The sequence below is a fragment of the Kogia breviceps genome, chromosome 2 (assembly GCF_026419965.1).
Source record: "Kogia breviceps isolate mKogBre1 chromosome 2, mKogBre1 haplotype 1, whole genome shotgun sequence".
NCBI lineage: Eukaryota > Metazoa > Chordata > Mammalia > Artiodactyla > Physeteridae > Kogia > Kogia breviceps.
This window is the reverse complement of record NC_081311.1, coordinates 13691563-13717815: the sequence shown is the minus strand read 5'-3', so window position 1 is coordinate 13717815 and position 26253 is coordinate 13691563. Positions and strand designations below refer to the sequence as shown.

The 26253-nt window shown below is 48.1% G+C and overlaps 1 protein-coding gene across 2 annotated transcripts; it reads right to left on the bottom strand.

Moving 5' to 3' along the window:
* Window positions 1-14586: 14586 nt before the first annotated feature.
* VAX1 (ventral anterior homeobox 1) lies at window positions 14587-20438 on the bottom strand. Of its 2 annotated transcripts, XM_059051731.1 has the most exons (4): window positions 20198-20438; window positions 18833-19020; window positions 14792-14829; window positions 14587-14659 (listed from the first exon to the last, which is right to left on the bottom strand). In XM_059051731.1, exons 1-4 carry the CDS (start codon window positions 20436-20438, stop codon window positions 14587-14589), a joined length of 540 nt encoding a protein of 179 aa, XP_058907714.1. The 2 variants fall into 2 exon arrangements, with proteins under 2 accessions (XP_058907714.1, XP_058907713.1); XM_059051730.2 differs by lacking the exons at window positions 14587-14659; window positions 14792-14829 and adding an exon at window positions 15321-16956.
* Between the last annotated feature and the right edge of the window lie 5815 nt (window positions 20439-26253).

Here is a 26253-nt window from a genome sequence, read left to right as displayed (position 1 = left end):
GATTCCACCACTTACTGGCTATATAATCTTGGACAAATCATTTAACCTCTGTGTCCTTCACTTTCTCATGTATAATGGAGATAATGATAGAAAATGGCTTATAGAATACCACAACAAATTGAAGGCAGGAGCAAACATAAGAATCCAATTGTCATCTATAAAGCCAGACATGCTCATCATGATTGGCAAACACATTTTTAAAATGCCATTACTAATTTTTGTTTGTTTGAGATAATATAGTTACTTTTTATAAAATTGTGATTTATTTTAACATGTAATAGGTTTATTATTTTTAAATAAATATATTTTATATATTTTTGAAATGTCTGCCTTTTCATTTCTAGTAAGGTAACTATCAATAGATACAATCCATGCAACTAAAATCTCTTTGGAGTACTCAATATTTTTTAAGGGTGTGAAAGGTTCCTGAAGCAAAAGATATAAGAATCACTAGTGTGAAGTATAAGAAAATGACCGAGGGTAACATTTTGATTTCTCAATCACACTCTCTTAGGAAGATCTCACAATCTTGGCCAAATGTCACATTTGAAAGGACCAAGTTAAAATTGCTGTGTTGAATGTCATTGGAGATTCCTGTGGGTGGTGGTAGGGAATCATTAATGGACTTCCTGAAGATCCACAGGAAGTGACTCTCCCTTACAAGCACTCTTTACCAGTGACTCTCTGGTAAACTCCTCAGGGTATGGAAAAAAAAAAAGGAAAGAAAAAGAAAGAAAAAAGAAATGGCTTTATAGAGATACAAAGATCAAAGAAGATGACTGATAGATAGATAATTTATATATAAAATTTAGAACGGTATCTGCCGCATGACAAGTGCTAAATAGATATGAACTGTATGTAAGAGCTATTTTAATTTTGCTCATTTTACAAATGAGGAAACTAAGGCCCATGTAAGTTATAAAGCAACATTGCCCAAAGCCAGTTACCTCTCCAAAAAAGCCAGTGTCTTCTCTGCTGGTTTCAATTATTTGCCCTTCCTTCAAAGTCTTCCAGAATCTAACTCCAACTTACACTGTTGGGTACTTATACAATTCTTTCTTCCCACCTAAATTTATTCTCCAACTTCTGAATGCTGGGGCATTTACTTCTCAAAGGCAGAGACTGGAATCGTCTAGATCATCAATGTATTTCCAGTACCTATCACTAGCTAGGTCAGAGCATATAGAATCAGCTCTGCTCAACAAATTTTAAATATCTGTTAAATAAAATTAAATTACAGCTCCATTTAACCCTCAACATTCATTGGTTTACAATGCCAATTATCTTTTGTGTATCTTTCAGCAGTCAATAAATATTTATAGAGCATCTATCATATACCAGGTACCACATTAGACAATTTTTCTTTATATTTCCCATTTTATCTAACATAATACCTAACATAATACCTACATGCCACCTTCCAGGAGCTCAATAGTTGTGTAAAGATTATAAAATGGAACGATTCTCCTCCTCAGACCACATGAGAAGGCAATTGCAACAAAGCACCTAAGAAGTACTCTAGCCAAATATGTCTAATTTCCAGTTCACAGGAAATATGGAGGATTGAGCAACAAGTTAAATGACACCATGAGGAAACCAAAACATGGCGACTGTCCCTTGGCCTTAATACTTCAGGAAGGGCATTTCAAATGGCTTCATGTTTGCATGTTTCAGCGCTGGAGCATAGGAATAGACTCTGGCGTCCACTGTCAGATGTTCATCAGCTACCACTACATCAAGTCTCTTCAGCGGGTCATTCATTGGTAAGGAAATTACATCCACAAATTCTCTATCTCGCGGCTTTGGCTCAGGCCTTAACATTTTCAGAATCATCTCCATTGATAGTTACTGTCGTGATGTGTGTGGTACAATTCGAAAAATCCACAATGCATTTCATTCTATAAGGCAGCTGGCCTAGACTTTCCAAAAGTCAGTATCATGGGGAGAAAAAAGAAATCAGACAACTGTTCTAGATTAAAAGTAACAAAAGTGATATAATAACCAAATACAATGCAATAACCCAGATTTGATCCTGGATTTAAAAATATATGTAAGACATTGTTGGGACAAATTGGGGAAATTTTAATACATAGTGGATTCAGGTAATATTACAAAAATATTATTAATTTTCTTAGATGCGCTAATGGTATTACAGTTGTGTAGAAGAATGTCCTTAGGAGATACATTCTGAAGTGTATAGGGAAGAAGTGTCATGATGTTTGCAACATATTCTCAAATGATTCGGAGGAGGGCAAAAGGATAGTGAAGTATATAGAGAAACTGAGAACAATAAATCATGCAAGAAAATGTTTTTTAAAAGGTAGATTTTCATGAGATGACTTATGAAATCAAAGGGACTCAAATATACTGTCTTAATGAACTATGAGATTCCAGTCAATCAGTCAACAAAGGTTGAAGTATATACCATGTATCAGACCTAGGAATAGCAATCCAAACAGTTAAAACAAACTCAAAAGAACAATGAGAACTCTCAATCTTTTGGATATTTTTAAATTTAAGAACAATAATAATTAAAGCACTTTATTACATTTTTTTAAAATAGACAGTTCAGCCAATGCTTCTACCCACTGAGGGAAGTGTTAGGAAAGGTAACTGTTCCTTTAACTCTTACAACTCAAGAAAAGAGTAAGAAGCTAATCTGAGTGGTGAGCACTAATGTTCATGGAGCCGCTATGTGGGGCCCTAACGAGCAGGGGTACTAGGTCCCTCTCCACCTTTTTCTCTCCTTCTCTGCCACTGCCTAGACAGAGAGCTTCAATTCCAGGCAGGAAACAGGAGAAAACCTTGAGAGTCACTTGCTGCCACTTAAATTTGGAACCCTATTCGGTGCCTTGTTTTCAGGTGAGTCCAACAAGAAGGGCAGAGTAGTGAGTGATTAGCACCCTGTAACCCCCAATAACTACATAAATGACCTCTGAGCTTAGGGCCAGTCAGCATCTTCCTGCATGCCACATTATCTCTACCTAATTCTTCCTGTCTGACCGCTGTTTCAAAGGCACCACCAGAGTACTGACTTAAAAGAACTGCTAAGCTTTAGATCTGCATTTGAGAAACATCACTGTGGCTGCAATATGGAGGATACGGTGTAGGGAAGAAAAACTAGATATAAGTTAGGAGACTTTTACAGTAATCTAGGCACTGAGATTATGGTTGCCTAGACTAGACCGGAAATAATGAAGAGAAGTGAATATCCTTTCCTAAGAGATTTAGAAGGTATGCTGTAACACTTACTATGGTCCCATTTTCACCGAGTTCTGTGCTGCTTTTTCTCATCCTAGTCATCCAACATTTCTCCCTTCTGTGAAACAGCTGGCTGATCCAAGAGAGTGGCTCCTGGATAACAATCACAATATTGCAACCACAGAGCTATGAGCTACCTGTCTCTGGCCGAGGTTTCCATGGTCTTGGAGAAGGTAGGACAGCAGCTTTTAACTAAACAACAAGAAGAATAGAGCATTTCATATTAAAATTCAGTAGTTATTGCTCCTCTTGGAAACAGTATCTCTACACTACAGAGAAAGAAAGAAAGCTCATTTCATTCTTCAATAAATCCCAACTATGTTGTTTTTCACAAGGTGCCAAGACTCATCTTAAAAAACTAAGAAATAGGTCTTCCCTAGTGGCACAGTGGTTGGGAGTCCGCCTGCCGATGCAGGGGACACGGGTTCGTGCCCCGGTCCGGGAAGATCCCACGTGCCGCGGAGCGGCTGGGCCCGTGAGCCATGACCGCTGAGCCTGCGCATCCGGAGCCTGTGCTCCGCAACGGGAGAGGTCACAACAGTGAGAGGTCTGCGTACCACACACACAAAAAAAACCTAAGAAATGACTTTCCAATCCACAAAAAAAAAACTATCTATTAGAACTAGTAAATGAGTTCATCAAGGTTACAGGATACAAGATAAATATGTATACAAGAAGTACAAACTTCTATGTATAAAATAAATAAGCTATGAGGATATAAGATACAGCACAGGGAATATAATCACTATTTTATAATAACTTTAAATGGAGTATATAATCTATAAAATTTTGAATCATTATGTGGTACACCTGCAACTAATATAATACTGTAAATCAACTAACCTCAATTTAAAATAATAATGAGAGAAAAAGAGATTAATATACAAAAGAAACAACTGGACTCCCAGTCCAATCCCATCCACTACCCTGAGCAGACAGGAGACCACCCCTCTGCTACCTCGGGTTTTCTTTTTTCCCGATATACTGAATCAGAAGGACTATGAATTGGAAGACACAAGGCACAACTAAAGGCAAAAAGGAATAAGTGAAAGTCTGCATCCTGGTCAGTAAGATTTCCACTCCTCTTCCCACACTTAACTGCCAAAAATCTTGACAGCTATCTATGCCTTCTTCTCTGAAAAATCTGACATCAAAGGAAGGACCTGGGCTTCCCTGGTGGCACAGTGGTTGAGAATCTGCCTGCCAATGCAGGGGACACGGGTTCGAGCCCTGATCTGGGAAGATCCCACATGCTGCGGAGAAACTAGGCCCGTGAGGCACAACTACTGAGCCTGCACGTCTGGAGCCTGTGCTCCGTAACAAGAGAGGCCGCGATAGTGAGAGGCCCGCGCACCGCGATGAAGAGTGGCCCCCGCTTGCCACAACTAGAGAAAGCCCTCGCACAGAAACGAAGACCCAACACAGCCAAAAATAAATAAATAAATGTATAAATTTAAAAGAAAAAAAAAAGAAAGGACCTAAAGATACTGATATTCAGTGGTCCCTAACAAAACACCCCCTCCAGATCACCACGCAGTAAATCTCAATATCAATAAGCCCCATCCATGCACAGAAAGCTTCCAATCAGGTTTTTAGTATCCTAATATTAAGTATGAGCAATCTAACAGAATAAAAGGGAAAGAAGAAACTTCAAACAAATTATCATTAATATTCTCAGAGAAACAAGAGAGTGTATTCTTGAAACAATAAACAAAAATTACATTTTTAAAAAATTTAGAGCAACACTGTCCAATAGAACTTTCTGTGATGAAATATTCCACATTTGCACTGTCCAATATGGTATGTACCAGCTACATGTGGCCACAGATCACTCAAAATGCAGCTAATACAAGTAAGGAACTGAATTTTAATCATACCTAATTTTAATTTAAGTAGCCACGTGTGACTAGTGGATGCCATACTGTATAGCTCAGATTTAGAAAATCGGACACAGTTCTTGGATATTAAAAATGCAATAGCCAAAATGAAAATCTTAGCAGAATGAAATCTTCTAATCTTATATTAGAAGATAAAGTTGGCCAGGCACTGTCCCAAGCACTTTATAACATATTAACTCATCCAAAACACCAAGTGACAGAAAATAGGAAAGGAAAGATAAGAAAATCACAAGATCAGTCCAGGAGATCCAATATCCAAATAATAGGAATTCCAGGAAAATGGCCAGAGGGAAAGGAGGGAAAGAAATTATCAAAGAAATAATTCAAGATAATTTCCCAATGAAGGGTATGAAAGGCCCACTGAGTACCAGCACAATGGCTATAAAAAGACCAACTTCAAGCACACTTTTTTGAAAGTTCAGAATACCAGGATAAAGAAGAGATCCTAAAAACTTCCAGAGAGAAATAACGATCACATTTTTTTAAAAAATTACAAGTCAGAAGAGCATTAGATTTAACAGCAACACTGGAGCTTAGAAGGCAATAAAGCAATGTCTTCAAAATTCTGAGAAAAGGCAGTTCCAACCTAGAATTCTATATTCAAGTAAATAATCATGTAAGTGTAAAGGTAGAATAGGGCCACTTTCAGACATGTAAACTCTCAACAACAAAAAATTACGTCCATGTGCCATGTCTCAAGGAGCCACTGAAGGAAGTGCTCTACCAAAACAAGGGCGTAAATCATCAAAGCAGCAGCAGAATCCAGGAGACAGAGCTTCCAACCCAGGAAAAGAGAATGATTCCCAGGATAATAGCAAAGAAAAATGCTAGGAAAACAGCTGTGTCATCAGCTTAGAGAACCAGCAGTCCCCATTAGAGCTGGACAGAAACACCAAGACAGATGTCTCTAAAAATAAGGAACTGGGAGAATATTTGATGCATATGAGCTAACTGGAAGATTTACACTCATGGCAGACTTGGAAATGAATTCATGACTAGTACACAGAGAACCAATTAAACAAAAAATGCTTAAAAAACAATTACCTCCAGAGAAAACAAAAGTTGTACCCCCAAAAATGGATTCATAATATATACACAGCTCAACTATGAATAGGGTTTATATTGCCATAAAATGTAAATACTAAATGTTGGTCTAGCCCCCGAAAAAAGTTAAACTAAACTGTGAGTATTGGAGGAGAGGAACTATGGACATATAAAGGAGATGAAGGGGAGGAATTAAGAAGTAAAAGAAAACATTCAAAAGAATTTAAGGTGGTTACAGCTTGAGAATGAGAGCAGGGGACTGCTCTTTTACAAAAAGCCTTGACATTTAAAGTTTTTATCACTTTGAAAATAAATATAAATCTGTTTAGTTTTAAAAGAGATCCTAAATGATCTATAAGATTAATAATCAATCCAGAAAAGAGAAGAAACAAACTATGTTTCTGCAGTACCTTCAGGGAAGTTATGTTGCATGCAGTTTCAACACCAATTACTTGAGAAGTCAGCACACAGAAGAGTCTCAGACAGATCACATCCAGTAGTAGACATTAAATTACCCAGACTAACTTTCAAAAACTGAGTGGGAATATAAATTCGTTTAATCTTTGGGCAGTACCATTAAACTTATTAAAATACATATTGTTATATTGTTTGACCCAATAATTCCACTTTCAGAAATACCAGTATAGGTGCAGAGACACAAGAATGTTCTCAGAAATATATTTGTAAAGGCAAAAAAAAAAAAAAGGAGGAATACAAATTTCCATCAATAAGTGAATGGCTAAGCAAACTATGATACATCCACACTATAAAATTTAGAGGTTAATAAAATAGGCCTATAAACAGTGACATAACAGGATCTCAAAGATATACTGTTAAATGAAAAGAAAGTCACAAAACAATATATATAATATGAACCTATTTATGTCAAGGGAAAACAAGAACCTTAACAAAATGTATGAGTGAGGTTGTGTGTATGCGTGCACGTGTTTTTGTAAAAATACATTTAAAAAATGCTCTGGAGACACCAAACTGTTGAAAGTGTGTCCTTTGTTCTACCAATTTGCAAAGAGGATTCTCCTACTCTATGTCACGTACTCCACATCCAACATCTCAGTGAATCTTCACAAAAATTACAGTTATATAATTTTGCCCAGGTGAAAATCTAGTCAGAAGTTGATGCTTAGGACCTAAAGACAAGGTCTTGTTCAAAATGGAAAGAGGCTAATTAATATTTGTTGAGTTCATAGTTGAGCACTATGTTAAACACTTTACATCTAGGTTGAAAAAGTAATACATTTCTATTTTACAGATGAGTATTCTGATTGAAAGGGGTTGAGTAATTTGTCTAAGTTCACATGACTAAATGAAAGACGGAGATGGAATTCAAAGCCCAAGTTTTCTTACTGTGGCCAGACTGTGGGGGTCTATGTGATGACTGGGATACCTGCTGCAGGACCTTGCCCTGAGTTACTTGGAATCAGCTCTCCACTCTGCCATGACTTTCCAGGCTAAGAAAACCTACTGAGCCAAAACTGGACCCAACTCCTTTATCAGAACCTAGAGAAGCAGCCTGACCACAGAGTCATTTATATTTGTCTCAGAATTACAAAAACATCTCCTATGGCTATAGGAGACATCACTAAGGATTGGCACACTTTTCCAACTGAGTTCTGATGAGGCCTTAGCATCCTCTGCAACTTAGTATGGCAGGCAGCCACTGTCAATCAATCAGAGTTACAACCAGAGTTGAAACTTATTTGCCACCTTCCCTCTTTTTTTTTTTCTTGGTTTGTTTCTTCCTTTTTTGGGGGGCGGGGGGGAGGTATGGTCATTTTGCAGTCAACCATACCTGTCATTTTATTTTTTATTATTTATTTATTTATTGGCCATGCTGCACAGCATGTGGGATCTTAGCGCCCCAACCAGGGATCGAACCCGTGCCCCCTGCATTGGAAGCACAGAGTCTTAACCACTGGACCGCCAGGGAAGTCCCCCTTGCCCCCTTCCCTCTTGTCTCCGAACAGAGATGTTCATAGGAAGATCAGGGAAAGAATCTTAAAATGAAATAATGCTTTTGTTTAGAAAGGAGTGCTGGTATCAATGCATTAACTTACCCCTAGCCTCCATCACTGATGAGATCAAGAACATTAACGCCTACCTACTTTCCATTATCACCACCTGTAGCCTAATTTCAGCTCTCAATACCTAACTTCAAGATTCACTAACATTTCTCCTCTGTCTGCACCTGCATGATCCAGGAACTCAACTTTCCTCCCATTGCTGCCCTACCAAAAGCCTCCCGTTCACCTACAGAATGAAGATATTTAGCTTGGTATTCAAGACCTTTCTTAATCAGGCTACTTTTCTAGCCTCATCTTTCACTTCTACTCAAGGTGTCCTCCCGCCCCACCTCCTCTCACTCCATTTCATTTTATTCTCTCTCCCCTCCCATTCCTCCTCGGGCTGCCTTTGCTCACCCCTCTGGGCTTGCTCTCCATAGCATCAACTGACACCTGGGATGGAAACGTTAAACTTGCATTTAGCTCTTCCCTGGACTGGACAAAGTCTGACCCTAAGTAAAATGGGCTAGATGAACTTCCCTACTGACCACCTATCTAAGCGATGGCGGTCTTACTAACAAATGAGAAAAAAGGAAAACAAAGCAAAAGCCAGACACTCACTGTTAGGCATCTTTAGCAAACTCTTCATTCCTGCTTCTCTCCTTCCAAGAGGGAGTGAGCCCACGACTTGGGCCCGGCCTGTGTTGCTGCTCAGAACCCAGAGCGCTGGTCTGGAGGATGGAAAGAAAGATGGCGTCTGGCCTACCTCCTTCTCCTTTCTCACGAGCTGAGCAGCTGGGCGGAGACGGGGGCTCCAGGGGTGGCGGCCGCACCTCCTCAGGCCAGTTCCTGCTGCTCCACACGCCTGGTCACTGCTGACCTCTTCAGGACCCGACCTCCGAGGAGGGCGTTTCCATTCATTATTTCTGCCCATGCTGGGCAAGAAGACGCGACAATCAGGCTCAGCTGAGGCCAAGGCCTGGAGCCAAAGCGTCAAACCAGGTCCAACTCTCCACTTTCCTGGCAGCTGGCACCGCATGCGAGTGCGTCCTAGGCCCGTCGACTGGCAAGAGCAGCAAAGGGTAACGAGTGAGACGGGAGCTCTTGGCAGATAGACAAGAAGCCCACGGACCCGGTAAGTGTCTCCCGCCCTCCCGCCGCGGAGAAGCGGCGCCTACTGCTTACGGCAGGCTCGCGCGGAGAGCGCATGCTCCGTGATTTTCCCGCCCTCTGGGCCTCCTTCCGGTCCAAAGCCTCCTCCGGAACTCGTAGCTGCCACCTCAGCCTTGAGGCCAACTCTAACCCCATCCCCTTCTTGGGTTCAAGCTCCTCATCTCATTCCCTTCCTGACTCAGGAAAACAGTTTTAAATTTGATTACTTCCCGTCACTTCCATTTGATTACCAAGATCTGTTGATTTTACCTCTGAAAATACCTGGAACCCATCCTCTCTTCTCCATTTCTTCTGCTACTGCACCGACACCACCACCACCACCACCACCACCACCGTCATCCTCTTGTCCCTTTTGTTGTGAACTCACCAACTGACCGCTGCCTCAGAATCCGTGCATTCCTCTTCCCACACCACCTCCCCTGGGGTCTCCCCCAGCTGCCAAAAGATCTTTCAAAATACAGACCTGCAACTCACAGACATAGAGGACAAACTAGTGGTTGTGGGCGGGGGGTGGGGTGGGGAATATGGGGGGGGTACAAACTACTGGGTGTAAGATAGGCTCAAGGATGTGTTGTGCAACACAGGGAATATAGTCAATATTTCATAATAACTGTAAGTGGAAAATAAAATTGTATTAAAACTTTTTAATTAAAAAAAATAAAGAGAAAGAAAGGAACAAAATACAGACCTGCAATGATAGAGAAAAGCCATGGGGAAACAGGATAAATAGAACTTCAGGAAGTTGGGAAGATGGGATGGCCCTTCAAAACTATTCAAAGTTGGAGTGCAGAGGATCAGGCTTATCCCCAGGTCTCTCCGTCATTGGAAGCCACCCTGGGAAATTAGGGATGACCTTGACAAGGTAGTTCTCTTCAGCTGAGGCAACTCCCAAAAAAGACTGACAACTGAGGGCTTTCTGACAACTGACAGCTGAAGGCCGTCCGCCAAGTCATTTAAATAATAATTTATCATTTTTAGTAAAAGTGCTGTTCTTACTGATGGCTGTGGTATCCATGCTAAAAGCAGGGAGAGTAAATTCCATTATGACTGGCTCAACCACAATTCCAAGTCCTTCCTTGAGTAAGGACTTAAGGCCAACCCCCTTACTCTACAGATGGGGAAATTAAGGCCCTGAGAGAGTTTCAGACCATCAGCTACCACACTGACACAGTCTTATAATAAATAGCTAATATTTGAATGTTGATACTAGGTTGTACCAGATGCCTTAATGTCTTATCTAATTAACTACTCATGAAAATTCTATGAGGTAGCTACCATTATTATCTTCATTTGACACATGTAGAAACAGGCTTAAAGCAGACAGCTGGGTAATTGTCCAAGATTACACAGCTATTAAGTGGTGGGTCTAGGATTTGAACCCATGTCACTGTGACTGGAGAGCCTGTAACTAGTAACCTCTAAGATTAATTACTTTTTCTTAGTGGAGCAAACCATCATCCTGGGCCTTGTGAGATACTGAGGAACATGTGTGTGTGAGCTGCTGTTATTTCTAAGAATGGATACAACACTACCACATAAAGCACAACATATGTTTTCTGTTTTCAGGGTAAGAAGATATGCAAATATGCTTCTAGACAGAAAATAAGTTTCATATCAACTAAATAAACCAGAGAATATGAAAGTAATTTTCAGCTTCCATGTCCATTCCATGCCAGCTCCTCTGGACCTGGTGGCCTTGCTCCTTCCATAGCTCTGATGTCTCTCCAACAGACACCTTCAGTTGCCACCAAGAAAAGAGTGCAGCTGAGTGTCTTTCAGTGAATATGGAGGACTCTCCTCTTGCCGCCCCCCAAACTCCCAGGTCTAAAAGGGAGCATCTGGTCCAGCAAGATGGTCCCAGTTAGGTTGATAAAAGACCGTCCCTTAGACCTGAGAAACCACCAAAATCTATCCATCTTCCTCTCCTGCTTCATCAAAGTGAAACCTACTAAAGTAAAAAGACTCTGATAGGTAAGGATTTCCCAATGTAGAAATGGTGTTAAATTACAATAGTATTATGTGATCCAAGAAACTTGTGTCAGAAAATGTGGATTAATTTATTTAACCAACATGCGTTGTATTCCTACCAAACGCCAGGTCCCAGGCCAGATGCTGGAGGTTGCAGTGTCTTGGGAGTTTGCCATTCAGTACGGTAGTTCTCAAATGTTAGTGTGGATAAGAATCACTTGGGAAACTTGTTAATAGTGCACACTCCTGACCCCACCCCCAGAGTTTCTGGTTCATCAGGTGGGGCTGAGGCTTAGGAATCTGCATTTTGACTAGTTCCCAGGTGAATCTTTAGCGGGTGGTTTTCATTTGTATCTTGAGAAACCCTGACTTAGTAGACAGCTCTGATCAGGTGTTTGATTTAAGTCACTTAAACTCAGGACTGCAGGAGATTGGAAGATACATGATTTCTCATTCTTTCAAGAAGCCTTAGGAGGACTTCCTGGAGTGGTTTTCTGTGAAAAAAAACATCACACCAATATGACACCACTTCTTTTCAAACAGGAGAAAGCCACTGTGTCATGACGTGGCCCAAGGGGAGAAGTTGAAAGAGTTTCACTTGAACAATTCAAGAAGTGTGTGTGTGTGTGTGTGTGTGTGTGTGTGTGTGTGAAAATTCACTAACAGTATACTTAAGCTTTGTGTACTTTACCATATACATATTTACTATATGAATGTATTCCTCAATTTAAACAAATTTTTTTTAGAAAGCGTAAGGTAAAGAGGGTAAGGAGGTTCAAAGATGTCATTCTAGAGGGAGGTTGGGGGAAGGAGTTGGGTACTGGCAGGAATGAAAACAGGAAGAAGGGAGAAATTCAGACCTCTTGATGAAGGCACCAAGTAAATCCTCAGCAGCTGGTGTAGTAGAAAGAGGCCTGGAAATAGGAGTTGGCAGATGTGGAAGCAAATAGGCTAAAGAGTTCGATTAACTGTGAGCCAGACACTTTGAACACAAAAGGAAGGAAAGAAGGAAGGAAGGGAAAGGGAAGAAAGAAGGGAGTGAGAGAAGGAGAGACAGGAGAGGGAGGGAGAGAAGGAGGAAGAAAAAGAAAGAGGAGGGCCCTGACCCTAGAGGGAGCTTATAGTCTTGTGGCTCTGATTGCTGGCCCTTGGCAAGTTATTTGAGGGCTCCAAGCCTGTAGGTGGCTCTTTAAAATGAGGCTGGACCTCTGAAAGTAAGGAGTAATAGAGATGGTGTATGCAAAAGGCTGTAAACTATAAAGGGCCGCTAAATGCTGCTTATTACGAACAGATTCTGGCTCAGAGTTAGGCCAACCGCAAGCATGGATATGAGCACACGTCCAGTTCAGCTCCGGAGCGACTTCCCTCATCTTTTCCACACCTGACCGCCAGACTCACAGGAGTTTGGTGAGAGGTTTTTTTCTTTTCCTCCTCTGCTCAGAGCTAACTTGGATATTGCTTTGTGCAGGCCTGAGCATGAGATTCCCTTCAGTACCCCTACCTCCAGCTGTTTTCCATGACCCCAGAAGTCCCGCCCACCTTCTCCCAGACGGGGCCAGTTGTTCTCACAGAGGTCACCTGCCTCCTCCCTGGCCTGTGAGTCTCTAGTTGGAGGCCAGAGGCCTCACTAGAAGCCTCCAGGGACCAAAGCAACTTGCTGAACGCCCTTGGGGAAGGAGAGGAAACAGGACGGGCACTAAAATGAAATAAATTGTCTATAAATTGTTTTTTAATTAAAATTGTAATTCTTGTTCTATGCAGAATGGTTGAAGAAAAACTCCACTTGGAGTGGCAGGTGAAAAGCTCAGCAGCTCTCCCAAAGCCAGGGAGGGGAAGGGAGGTGAGAGCAGAGAGGAGATGGGGTAACTTGTTCTTTCTCCTTTTAGGGGTAAGAAAGCAAAAAGGAGAAAGGAAGGGGGGGTGGGGGGCTGCTGAGGGACCTGCTTGCTGACTCCCCGGGCTGAGGCTCCTGGGGGAGGGGGCTGAGCTTCCTGGGGACCCTGAAGCTGCGATTTTGTGCTTTCCTTTGTTCCATAAAATGATGCCACCTTCTCACTCCCTTCTCTCCCCTTGTTGGCCTCAGCCACCAGCCATGAATTTGCAGCAACAGCCACCCACGCATCGGCCTTAGGGCCACCCGGGCAGACAGAGGAATCCAAAAGCGGGGAGAAAGAGAGAGACACTGGAAGTCTCCAGGTGGAGAAAAAGGAAGAAGGGAGAGAGCTGGACTGTGGAGAAGCGATGGAAAAGGGGAGAAACAAAGGCGTGGAGACTGGGACCCCACCAGAAGAGAGGGGTCCTTAGAGGGAACGCAAAGGGTAGACGGAACGGGTAGAGGAGGGAAAGTGGGGGGGGGGGGGTGTGTAGCGACTTTGAGAAACAAAAGTGAACTGTCTGGGCTTTGCCGCTGCTCTGATCTCTCAGAACTCTGAGCCCACGGCGAGGGTCCTAAACTCGGTAGGGCCCATCGCACTCTCAGCGCCCACACCATGCCGCCGCCTCATTTCGGATGCCTCAAGCTCGAGGTTTAGGGGCAGTGCACGCGTGGGGGGCCGAGGGGCCTGGCCTGTGCGGGTGTCCCCAAGAGAACTGTGAGCCCCCATGCCCCCCAGGGGCTCGGGCACCATAAAGAGGGGGCTGCAGCTGCCGCGCCCACCGCTCAGCTTTAGAAGAGTGTGCCCTGGAGTACCGTCCCCAGCCCTCCTAGCTTCCCCAGATTTCTGTTTGCAAAATCTACATCCGTCACCACTGTGTATGTTGTATGTACTGGCCTGGGGTGGGGGGAGAGGTCTCTGCAGGAGTTAATAGCTATTTTATTCTCTTGCTCCTTCAAAGTTTCTCTTTGGCGGTGAAGAGACTTATTATAAGTCAAAAGAAAGGAAAATCTTCCCTGTTCTGGGCCCTGCGATTGCACAAATCCAAAATACTGCCGGCATGGTGGACACTGTGGCTTGAAAACTCTAGAAGCTGGGGGCGTTATTAGGCAGGAGCTCTAGGGTTTCCGGAGACAAATTCCTAAATAAACCAAGAAACACCAAGTGGGAGATCTAGGAGGGAGGGCCTGATGGTCCGACACAGCTGGGACAGAGAGTGCAAGGAGCAGAGCAAACATCTTGGGCAGGCACCTCTGTCTCCCGGACCGAAACCCTCCCCAAACCTCGTCCCAAGCGCTCTCGGTACCAGGGGCAGGGCCGGCACTGCCGGGGCTGCCACCCTCTGCCTCAGGAGTCTCCACTCGGAAACTCATCACTTGCTGGCTCTTCTTTCTTCTTTTTGTTTTTGTTTTTTTTTATCCTTCAAATACAAGACAAAAATACACCTCATTTTATCATCATAGATATATATATATTTCACTCTCACCACATAAATACAAAACATCCAAAACATTCAGAACAGAGTTAGTAGCCAGCATTCAGTGACACCTACCCGCGTTTGAATCGTTCATTATTTTCTTCACTATTTGCCTAAGGAAAAAGAGAGAGAGAGAGAGAGAGAGAAAAGAAGAAAGGGAAAAAAAGCTTCCGACGTAAATAATTTACAATAAAATTACTATTTTTAAAATGCTCTGCGCTCGCTTCGGATGGAGGAATACATTCTAGACACTGCGGCACCTCGCCGTCTGGGTCTGCGGTTTTGGTTAAAACGCGGGTGGCCGTGGCTGTGCGAGTAGGGCGTGAGGCCACGACAGCGTCGCGGTCCGGGTTTCTGACTCGGGACCGTGGAAACCCTGGGGGGTGTTTTAGGGGAGGCGGTGGAGAAGGATGCCTTTCATATCCACGCAGGGAACTGATCGGGATATGGAGACTACCGACAGAGGAGGCCGGGCCGCCCTGATGTCCCCGGCTGCGTCCCTGCCTCCCGGTCCGCAAAGAACTCTGAAATCGTGACGTTTCCTGCGTGCTAGGAGGATTTTGTGAATCCGGGGAGAGAGCGAGAGGAGGCAATGGGCACTGAATCTGTTTCCAAACCTAGCAACTCTGCCCGGAGCCACGGGTCCGAGAACAAGGGAGACGGCGGGGAGAAGCGCCAGCGTCCGGGAGCTGCCGCGAGCTGCACAGCTCTCTCTCCTGGAGCGTGAAGCTGTCGGCCGCCTCCCGGCGCAGCCTCGGAAAAGATTCTGAATGTTCTTTCATTAGCAGCATAGGCTTTTCTTTTGCTTTTCCCTTTTAAATTCTTGTTTTAAGTCATAACACCCAGAACTTTAATTTTGTATTGCCCTGGGACGCATTTTGTATCCCGTATTTTCTTAACGCCTTCTAGACTCCATCGTTATGAGTATTTAAAAACTGGTTCCACTCCATGTGGTTTTGTGTGGTAGTTCTTACTCTCCTTTTATTGCTGATGAGATCAAATTTATTACCGCCGTTGCCCATCACGATGTTTGGTTTATTGTCTCCTGGGGTCGGGGGTGGTTGTGATTGGAGTTTCTTTAAAGGGGGGAAAACTGCAGGATTTGTCCAGCCAAGAAGCTGCGTGTGCACCGGCTCTTCCGAGAAGTCTGCAAAGTGGGGCCCAGGGGCTTCCGAAAGCCCTGGTTTCTCTGGCGAAAGGAAGGAACGTCCTCCTTTTTGGTCTAACGAAACCTGTCAGCCTTTTCAGCTGGGGTCTGCTCGCAGCTTCCTTTTTCAGATATCCATAAGAATAATCAACGGCAGCAGTGGCTCGATCTAGAGCAGATGTCCTGTGCTCTGGACTTAGAACCAGACTTTACCCTCCAGGGCCAGGCACTGGTTGGGGCATTAGGTTGGCTAACTCGGGCTTTCCCCCCAATTCTTTGGATTCTCCTCGATTCAGAAGGAAGTTGGGGGCGAAGGGTGGGCATGGGAGGGCACAGAGGAACAGCAGGGGTAAAAAATAGCCCAGATGGGGTAATATTGGTAGCAGAGCCTGGTGGGGAAGGAGAGCGGTCAGAGGCCTCTCGGGAGCCGGGAGCCCAGCGCAGGAGCCCCGGGTGCCTAATGCGCGTGAGTCCATAAATATCACCACGATAGATACTATAAATATAAATACAAGAAAACACAAGATCAGTCCAGCGCTTTTTTCTCGGCCCCTTCTTTACTGTTGGTCCGGGAGTAAGGCTCGAAAGCCGAGGAGCTCAGGTATCGGGCGGAGAGTTCTTGCAAATTCCCGGCCAGCGAACCGGCCATTGTCAACGGGGCGGAGGAAAGGCGGCTGGCGACGGATCCGAGCAGCGAGGGCACGGGCAGGCTGAAGAGGCCGTGGCCGGCGGCCGGTGCGCCCGCGTGCAGTCCCCCCGGCCCGGTGGGCCCGGGGCCCGGAGCGCCTCCCACGGCCGGCGGGTGCGGGGACGCGGCGCCTGCGGGACCCGGGGCGGCGGCGGCTGCCGAGCCCGCGGCAGAGCCCGCGCCCAGGGCCGGCAGGCTGGGCCCGCGTAGCGCCGAGCCGAGCGCGCCTGTGGCGCATGGCGGCAGCAGCGCAGGCAGGCCGGGCGGCGACAGCAGGCGGCCCTGCTCCAGCAGCCGCAGCACGCTGCACGTTGCCGCCGTCTCCGACACCACCGAGCGCAGCTCCGAGTCCTTGCCTTGGTCCTTCTTCTGCTTCGTGCGCCGGTTCTGGAACCAGACCTTCACCTGCGCGTCGGGCGCAGGGAGGGTGGGAGAGAGGGGCAGAGTGAGACGGGCTTGGTCAAGGGGGCCGGGCTCCCGGAGCGCGAGGGCGCCGGGGCCCTCCCCGGACTCCAGCCAAAGCCCCAGCCCCAGCCCGGAGAAGTCGGGCCGGGGAGCCGCGGGGCGGGGAGTCAGGGCCGCCGAGAGGGGGACACAGCTCCCAAACGCTGCGCTTCCGGGTCATGCAAGCAGGCCTAGGCCAGCCCGGGTTACAAATAACAAAGAAATAAAAATGTCCACGACCCTAACTGGAAGGAAGACCAGAAGTTATTTCACTGGGCCGCCGCACTACCCGCAGCGGGACCATGGATCAGTGCTGCGTAAAAGCCCGCATTTCCAGGAGGAGGTGTAAGGCCTAAAGGATGCAGTTCCCCGGAAGTGGGAAGTGAGGGTGAATGGGGAGGAGTGTGGCCCAACTGGCTCCAATTTAGCCCCAGAGCACTACTCCTCTTGAAGGCTACAAGAAGCTACGTCCTGCTTGTTAGGGTCAGATTGACTATAAACTAGCAGCAAGCAGGGAAGGTGGCTATGGACGGAATAATTGGTGCAGGATGAACTTTATAGGCCAGGCTTCCTCCACTTCCTCACCACCGGGTGGATAGAAAGGTCTGAGTGATACCCTTAATTTATAACTCAGCTGCTCTCCATCATGAACTTTGGAGTCAGGGGAGGAAGCCAGTAGGCTGGAGTGGACTAAATTCTCTCTGTCAACCTCCCCTCTTACTTCCTGTTCTCCCTTTGCCCCTCTTCAGGCCTAGCTGGTGGCCCAGAATAGAGTTTGGCAGCTCTAGGGGAAAGGTTATTCTGTCTAGATTTTGTAAACTAAGAGGGATGGTGGCAGAGAGAATAGGGGAAAAGCTACCATGCCAACTCAAATTCGAACATCCAGTATGTTCTGTCCTTGGTTCTCAGCTTTCTGCCCAGATCCCATACCTAAAATGCTCCCCACCCACTTCAGGGCTGGGCACAGGTCAAGAGACTGGTCCTCAGAAAGAAATATGCCTTACGTAGGCCAAGCTGGTACCATGCCCCGGGGAGGCCCTAAATGATCCCCACAACACAAAGCTCTCAGGCCCTAAAGTGCTTCTGGGCCCAGAGTTCACACGGCCAGCCCCAGTAGCATCATATGGATTTCATGTAAAGGAGAAGACCTCAAGCACAATTGTCAGTGCTGGCTCCCAAGGCCCCAGATCTGCTTCCCATCCCATACCTCACACATCACTGGCACTTAAGACGGGGTCTCCTAGGTACCCACAGTGGGTGCTCAGGGCTGGGAATGGGGCTGAGTCCAGCTCAAGACCAGGGAAAGCCTTAAGCATTGGGGCAGCCTGGTCTGCAAAGGCAGATCTCCGGAATATGCAACTTCTTGATCCCTAGTTGTCACTCACAGCTCTGGAACAGGGGGCTTTGGCCCTAGCCCCATTCTTGCTGAACGGGCCTGGGTGCTGTGTAAGGCTAGGGTCTCCAGAGGGGGTGTGCCTGGAAATCTGGCCAAAATGTTGTGGCCAAAACAGGGGCAAACATCGGTTCCTCCAAGAGCAGAGACAAGCAGGGAATTCTCAAGACTGGGGTCCAAAAAGAAATCCAAAAGGATAGGATCTGGGGCCACCTGGGCTAGGCCAAGGTGGGCAGAGCATGTACCATGGAAGATTTGGGGTGGAGGGGGAAAGGGATGGCTTAGAAAAGGGAGAAGGCCTTCGCCCTTTCTTCCCCATCCTCCTTATCTTCTCTGCTTCACCTGGGAGGCTCTATCCAGAGGATAGATGGTGAGGAACAGCTGGCTGGGGGTGAAGGGGAAGGAGGCTGATGCTGAGCTGTGTGCAGCCTGGCCGCTGAGTACCTGGGTCTCGGAGAGGTTGAGCTGCCGAGCGAGCTCGGTTCTCTCCCGGCCCACCACGTACTGGCAGCGCTGGAACTCCATCTCCAGCCGGTAGAGCTGCTCCGCGGTGAAGGAAGTGCGCGTCCTCTTGGGCCGATCCAGGTCCAGGCCCTTGGGCAGGATGATCTCTCGGATGGACCCCTTGGCATCTGGGAATGGGGAGATAATCAGGCACAAGAACCCTCCTGCCTTCCTCCACCTCCCCTGCCGGAGCTGGCTTCTGGGACACAGTCACCGGCAACTAGCAGTCCGGAGGTGGGAAGTCGGGCTGGTGGGCCTGCAGCCACAGCCGGGGAGCAAGGACGCTGTATGTGCTTGCGGGGGAGTGGGGGGGGGGGGGTGTGAGGGGACTAACTCCACACAGCTGATGGGAAGGGGAATCGGACTTGGCCTTTGTAGAGCCCTCCGAACAGGGGAGAAAGAAAACATCCATTCCAAATCGGCTGACGTTCCTTTTGGTCTGGGGGCCTCGGCTGCGTGGACTGGGTCTCCTGTAGCTTGAGGGTCCCCGCACTGACCAGCCCAGACCCTGCCGGCCCCAGCTCTGGAGCATGTTGACCAGACCGCACTCCGGCGGTTCCCACCCCCATTCCGGGGTCTCCTTCCCTCCCGAACCCGGGCGGCGGAAGGAGGAGGGACCAAGTCGGAGCCGGCAGGGCCTGGCGATCAGTTGGCGGGGGCGGCGCCGGGCCGGGGCCGGGCCTCACCACCGCCACCGCCGGAGCCGACCGCGCGCCGCGCAGCAGAGCGGGGTCGAGGCCAGCACTAAAGCGGCATCCGCGGCCTGGCAACCCAGCCTGGCTGCTTCTCCCAGCGGCGGCGGCCAGGCCCGAGCGCGGCGCCGGGCCCCTTGGCTCAGCGCGCCAACTGGCCTGGCCGTAGCCGGCGGTCCGCGGCTGTTCTCCAGCGCCCGCGGCCCCCTCGGATGCGCTCGACTCGCCAGGGTGCGGGAGCCCGCGAGCGGGCTCCCCGCAGGTCCTCCGGTCCGCAGGACGCGAACAGGTCCTCCAGAGTTTCCGGCTTCTTTCCCGCGTCGGAGGCCGAAGCCTGGATCCTGGGCCCTCCCGCACAGTCCCTCGGCTCCCCCAGCAGCCAAACCGGCGGGGCCTCTCGAGGCTTGAAGGGATCGAAGCTCCTGGAGAGCGCGCGTCCCAGGTGGGAATCCCCAGCGGCTGGCCGCACCCCGGACGGGGAGGGCCAGCAACTTTCTCCCAAGTCCCAGGCGGCAAACCCATCCGGCCTGCCGGGGTCGTCGGTGGCGGCGCGCAGCTCGAGCCCCTGAGTCGCCCCTAAAGAACGCCCCCCGCAGCCCTGCCCCATTCCTACCTCGGACCAGGATCCGGCGGCAGTAATCCGGATCCGCGGTTGAATTGGATTTACTTTTGTTACAATCTTCCGCGGCGCCCGACGCAGAGAAGGCGCCCTGCGGTTCCTTGAGGAAGGCGGCAGGGAGGTTCCCCTCCGCGCCCTTGCTCTCCCGGCTCTCCTTGTGCGCGTTCTTCGGGACCCGGGCAGCCTCTGCGTCCGAGTGGCACCGAACGTCCATTTTGTCTCGTTTCCCGAACATAGGAGAGGCAAGAGCAACAAAAAAAAAAAAAAAAAAAAGAAAGAAAGAAAGAAAAAAAAGGGGGGTGGGGGGAAGGAGAAAAAAAAAGCAGACGGGGGACAAAACCGCTACAATGCAGCCCCTACGCTCGGTCCGGAGAGAGGCAAGCGGCAAGAATGAATGTCCCCGCGGGGCGGCTGCGGCGGCCGCGGGCAGGTCAGCGGCGACCGCCGAGCGGCGCGCTCGCGGAGAGGCGGCGGGTCTGGTCGAGGTTCCCGGTGGAGCAGCGGCGAAGCCGCCTCGTCAGCGCCCGCGTCCTCTGAGCACGTCCACTGTCCCCAGCCTGGCGATCAGGTAGCGAACAGCGCGACTCCGAATTGCTGCGGCTCCCGCCTATTACTGAGACTGCGAGTAGCAGTTGTCCGACACCCGGGGGGACGCACACTCGCTGTTGCAATTGATTACGGGTAATTTCGCAGCCTCCACGTTTCGGCTACCTCATGAATACACTAAATTGTTTGGATAATATATCAGACCGTAATGGATGGTTTCTGTCCTTGTCCCCAATCAAGTAGGGGTTTAGCCAGTGAATAAACGGAAATGATTGGTCTTGCTTTCAGGAAACACAATCAAAGACCCACACTTCCAGAAAAACTTTTGACAAGATTCATCCTGAATTGTTAGTACCGTTAGCAGGCATTATTAACTTTCCCTTTGCCTTTGACCCTCCTGCTCACACACTGGCTAGAGGGGTTTTCTCCATACTCGACAGATAGAGCTGAATGAGGATGGAGGGGGGAGGAAAAACAAAAAACAAAAACGCTTACACACCCTGCGGCAGAAGAAAGCAGTCGCCTCTAGGAGGGGAAAAAACGGGAGGGGGGAGAAAAAGTTTTCCCCAAAAGTACTTCCCCCACCCCCTAAAAAGCCAAGCTTTCGTCCCAAACAACTGCTTAACACACCTCGACGCTGACAGCCATCTTAAACGGCCACCTCTCTTCATTTAGTTCCAGTTGGATTTTTTCATGCCTGCACCTCCAGCAGCCCTGAGGCAGCCCATTCAAAGGGCAGCTTTGTACTCAGAGAGTCCAGCAGGAGAGAGAGGGGGAGAGGGAGAGAGAGCCGAGAAAATCTCAACTGTGAGATCTGCTTAAAAAAAAAAAAAAAAAAGTTTTCCCCTAGCTATTTCATTGTCTCTGCTACAATATCTTTGAGAAAAGCAACAGCCAGTAATCCAATAAGAGCATTGATTAGGCCACAATGATTCAATTCAAGCGCATGGCCTTGTGCAAGGAGCATGCTCCAGCCCTTCTCGTCACCTTGCCGGGGCAGAAGCCCTCTCCACGCCGCTCTCCCCATTCATTCCTTTATGGGAAATGCGGAGCAAAAGGAGTGAAAGATGGCAATTATCTAATTGGACTATTAACAAACAGTCCTCTGAGTGCGGCGGTCTGGCGTGGCTCCTGGGCGGGGGAAGGGCCGTGTTCCCTGCCCTCATTCACAAAGAGTGCAGGGGCCGGGGAGGAAAGGGGGCTTTTTAAAGGGCGTGGGGAGTGGGGCGGGGGTGGGGGGAGAAGAGAGGTGGGAGGTTTGGCTGAGAATTTTTCCACACAATTCCAAGAATGGGGGCGGAGGCGGGCGGGGAAGGGGAAGGGGAGGGGGCTGGGGCGGGGGTCGCGGCGAGCCGGTGGGAGAGGGGGAGGGGAGGAGAGGGGGAGGGGAGGAGAGGGGGAGGGGAGGAGAGGGGGAGGGGAGGAGAGGGGGAGGGGAGGAGAGGGGGAGGGGAGGAGAGGGGGAGGGGAGGAGAGGGGAGGGAAAGGGGTGCGAGTGTGTGCGGTGGGGTCGGAGGGGCTCTGCCCGCCGCCCCCTCCCGCCGCCGCTCCGTCCCCCAGCCGGACTCCAGCTAGCATCGGGGCCGGAGATGATGAGGGACCCGCAGCAGGCTCCTTCGCTCTCTGCCCCTCCCCCTTCCTCCCCCAGCCCCTCTGGCCCCCAGGGAGAACCCACGCTCGGTGCGGTTCCGGGGGCGTCTCTGTCCACGGAGGCAGACCTTGGGCTTTTACTTTATTTCATTGGTTGGGGGTTGTGGGGTGTGTGTGTGTGTGTGTGTGTGTGTGTGTGTGTGTGTGAGCACGCGATTGTCCCGAGCTACTCTCCGCAGGGCGGCGGGCTTCCCGGGTCCCCAGCGGACCGGTGGTCCGTCAGTCCTCCTCCGCACGGGCCGCGGCCCTCCAAACCCCACGCCAACTGGGCCTCGGGGTGGAAAGTGCCTTTGAGTCCCGGCTCTCCCGGGGCCGTCCGGTAGGGACGGGTGGGGGTGGAGGGCGGGAGGGGTCCTTGCGGCCGTCCTGTCCCGAGGATGTGGCGTGGGCTTGGGACAAAATCCAGCCAACTCTCCAGTGACTTGCCGCAAAGCTCAGACGCCCAGGTTGGCGCTCCGAGGCCCCGAGGGCTTCACTCCCTCGCTGGCCGAGCCAACGGGGGGCGCCGCCGCGGGGTCTCCGGTTACCGCGTTGCCAGTGCTGGTCCCTGGGAGTCGGGTCCTCCCGTTGAGGATTTGGGCGGTGGATGGGGCCCTTGTTTACCTGCAGCGCTCAACCAGAGTCAGTTACTGGGGCCTCCGCGGGCGGGGAGATGTGAGGCCCCAAGTCCCTGACCACCGACCCTTCCCCGCCACCTGGAGGGTGGGGCCTCGAACTCTCCGACAGCTGGCTCTGGCCAGGGGTCCCACCCCAACCGCTCCGGGTCCCCAGGAGGATTGGGGGCCTCTTTATTCCCTCCGGAGACCTCCCGGCCGCGGAGAGTCCTAGATCGCAGGGATCCTCCCTGGCCGCACCCAGCTCCACGGCCCGCAAAATCCATGCTTATACCTGCGGTGCCGAGTCAAAGGCCCAGAGCGAAGTCTTTAAAAATAAAAACGCCCAACCCACCGCCTCTTATTTTTGGTCTAGGAGCGTGAACCAGCCAAGCAACGAACTGCTGCTGCCCTGTAGTAAGGACGCCCTGGTGGCTGTCCCGGGGTGGTGGCCCGGGAGATCCATGGCCACGTTTCCCCCGCACCAGAGGATACGCCCAACTGTGGCCAAATCCCAAATACCGATTTGAAGTTGGGCCTCGGACACTCTTGCCCCTCCCCCGTCTTGAAGGGGATAATAGTGGCATATTTTGTTATAAGTGGCAACTATTTACTGAGCAGTCCGTTACCGGGTGCATAAACTCATTTTTTTAACCTCTCCGTCAGGGAGGCACTAATATGCCTGTTTCAAGTTTTCAGAACCTGCCAGTGTTGGTGATGTGTGTCAAAGAGATACAGAGCAAGGACCTTAATGTTACTGCCAGGAATCCTGAGTATTAGGCATCAACTTTCATGAATTTTATCCAGACGGCAAGAAATACAAATGCAAACATGAAATTCTTGTTTCTGACGATGCTGTTTATTTCTAGCCATGAGCCTTTCTTAGTAGTCTATCGCCCTCCTACATCAAGCTGCCCCGGACTGAATAAAATGCAGTTTTATTGGCTCCAAACCTACTGAATGAACGTCTACGAGCAGGGTCCTGGAATGTGCATTTCTGGCTGCCTTGCCAGGGGAATTTTCCACAAGTTAAAGTTGGAGAACTACACCTTTTAAAGTTAGCTTAAGTTGGGGGAGCTTAAGTTGCTAAGCTTCCTGAGGACAGGGAGTCCCCCCCCTCCCCGCCCCTTACTGGGAAGAAAATGGGACATTATGGAGAAACAACCAGTTTAATTAAGCAGCCAGTTACCAAGAGTCAGGAAGGGGCAGGACCTGGGGCAGGACCCAGGGTGGTCACTAAATCATATAGGCCTTCTCTCCACAGCTTCAAAGACAAATCCTTAACTAAGGGAACTCACTGGTCCTGGCCATGGCTCTGGGCTGGCAGCACAAATGGTGCTGTTGAACGATGCCCTTCTATGTTCCAAGCCCTTGAAGTAAACAAATTCAGTAAAGAAACAGACAACCCATAACCTGGTTTTGCTTTTTGTTATGCATAGTACTTTTTTGTGACTGGATTAAAATTCTATGGGCATCCATCCAGAAAAACCATGACAGGTTTCTGAGAGGACAGAGAGGAGACGGAAGCCCTGGGATGGAAATTTCAGAAAAGCAGCTGCTGCTCCCAGAAAAAAACTAAAGCTGTGTGTCCATTGGCAACGAAAGAGAATCTAGTCATTTATTTGGATAATATGAGACAAGCCTGTCTACACAACACACGAGGACACAGGGCTGCTCCAGGTAAAAGTGTTTTATGCTCTTGACTAAATGTGCCTCCCTCCCACATCACTGTCTGCAGGTGCATACGGACCCAGAATAGAACTGTAGAGATGGAAGAATTTTTAGAGATCATCTATTCCATAACCTTCATCTGACTTGACAGATGAGAAAAAATGAGCCTGGAAAGACCAAGTGACTTGTTAAGGATTAGACAACTAGTTAGTGGGGGTATCTGTGCTACAGTCCTGGTCTCCTGCCTTAAAAGTGCACTCCCACCACCATCCAGTTTTCCCAGAACCTGAACAAAATGAATGTTCTCTCTGGAACTGATGAAACAATGCTATATAAATTAACTAAATCATAATCTGAGCCTTGGGGGTGCTTTTCATATTTCATGCCTCCACCTTGTCGCTGAAACAGAAAGTAGGATCAGAGGTACTACACATTGCTTCCTTTTTCCATCTTCATTTTTTATTTCAGAAAGATGTAGGAGGGGAAAACAAGCTCGCAGAAAAACCTGAGATCCTCTTAGATTATGAGTGGCTTGGGAACAGCATAACTTAATGTCCGAGACATCATTTTAAAAGAACTGCACCAGAGGAGATAATACAACCAGAAATTAAGTTTCTGTAACAATGAATCAGAGTACCTGATAATAATGACTAATTAAAAACAAGAACACCTGGTATTTATACAGAGACTTTCATCTCAACCAAAGTTGCATGTGGTGATGAATTCAGTATCATCTAATTGTCATTATGCCCATTTCACAGAAAGTAGTCAGGGCACTGGAGAAGCAATTGACTTAAGAACTGGTGCTGAATATCCAAAGTGAAAAATACGGCCTTACATCCAGATATTTCTTTCCCATTTTAGCTAAAGATAGAGTATTATTAGCCAAAGGGCAGAGAGCTAAATTCTGAATTATTCTAACCACATTGCCAGCAAATAATCCCCCTGGACTCCATTTCTCAATTTTGTATTTTGTAACAAGAAACTAAGTTCTTTCAACTACTTTATATATTTTGTAGGTAGAAGCAACATACAATTTTTGAGTTGGAAGGGGCCTTAGAGTGGTCAAACAAACAGGGCTCTGGCGTCAGCCAGGCTGTCTGATTCCTATGTTCCTATCTCAGCTGCACTGCTTCCTAGGTGTGTGGCTTTAGGCTGGTTATTTTGCTGCTCTGTGACTCAGTAGCCTATCTGCACAATAAGGTTAGCCCTAGTACTTACCAGGTTGTTTGTTACATAAGCAAAGTGCTTAGAATATTGCTTGTCCCATAGCCAACACTGTGAATAAATATTTACTATTACTATTTTTACTCGCACATTCCCCATGGGCCTAGCACTTGTTAGATAGAACCAGAGATAGCAAAATGAACCAAGAGCCAGACAGAGTAACTGAAAGGTCCAGATAGTAAATGGCAAAGATAATTGGCTTCATACTGATTCAATACTATAAAACAGTAATTAAAACTAGTATTTAGTAAGGACTTACTGACTGCTATAATCTCATTTAATTCTCATAACAACCCTTTGAGAAAAGAACAATTGCATATACCCATTGTGTTGGATTAAAAATGGTCATAGAGCTTTCCTGGT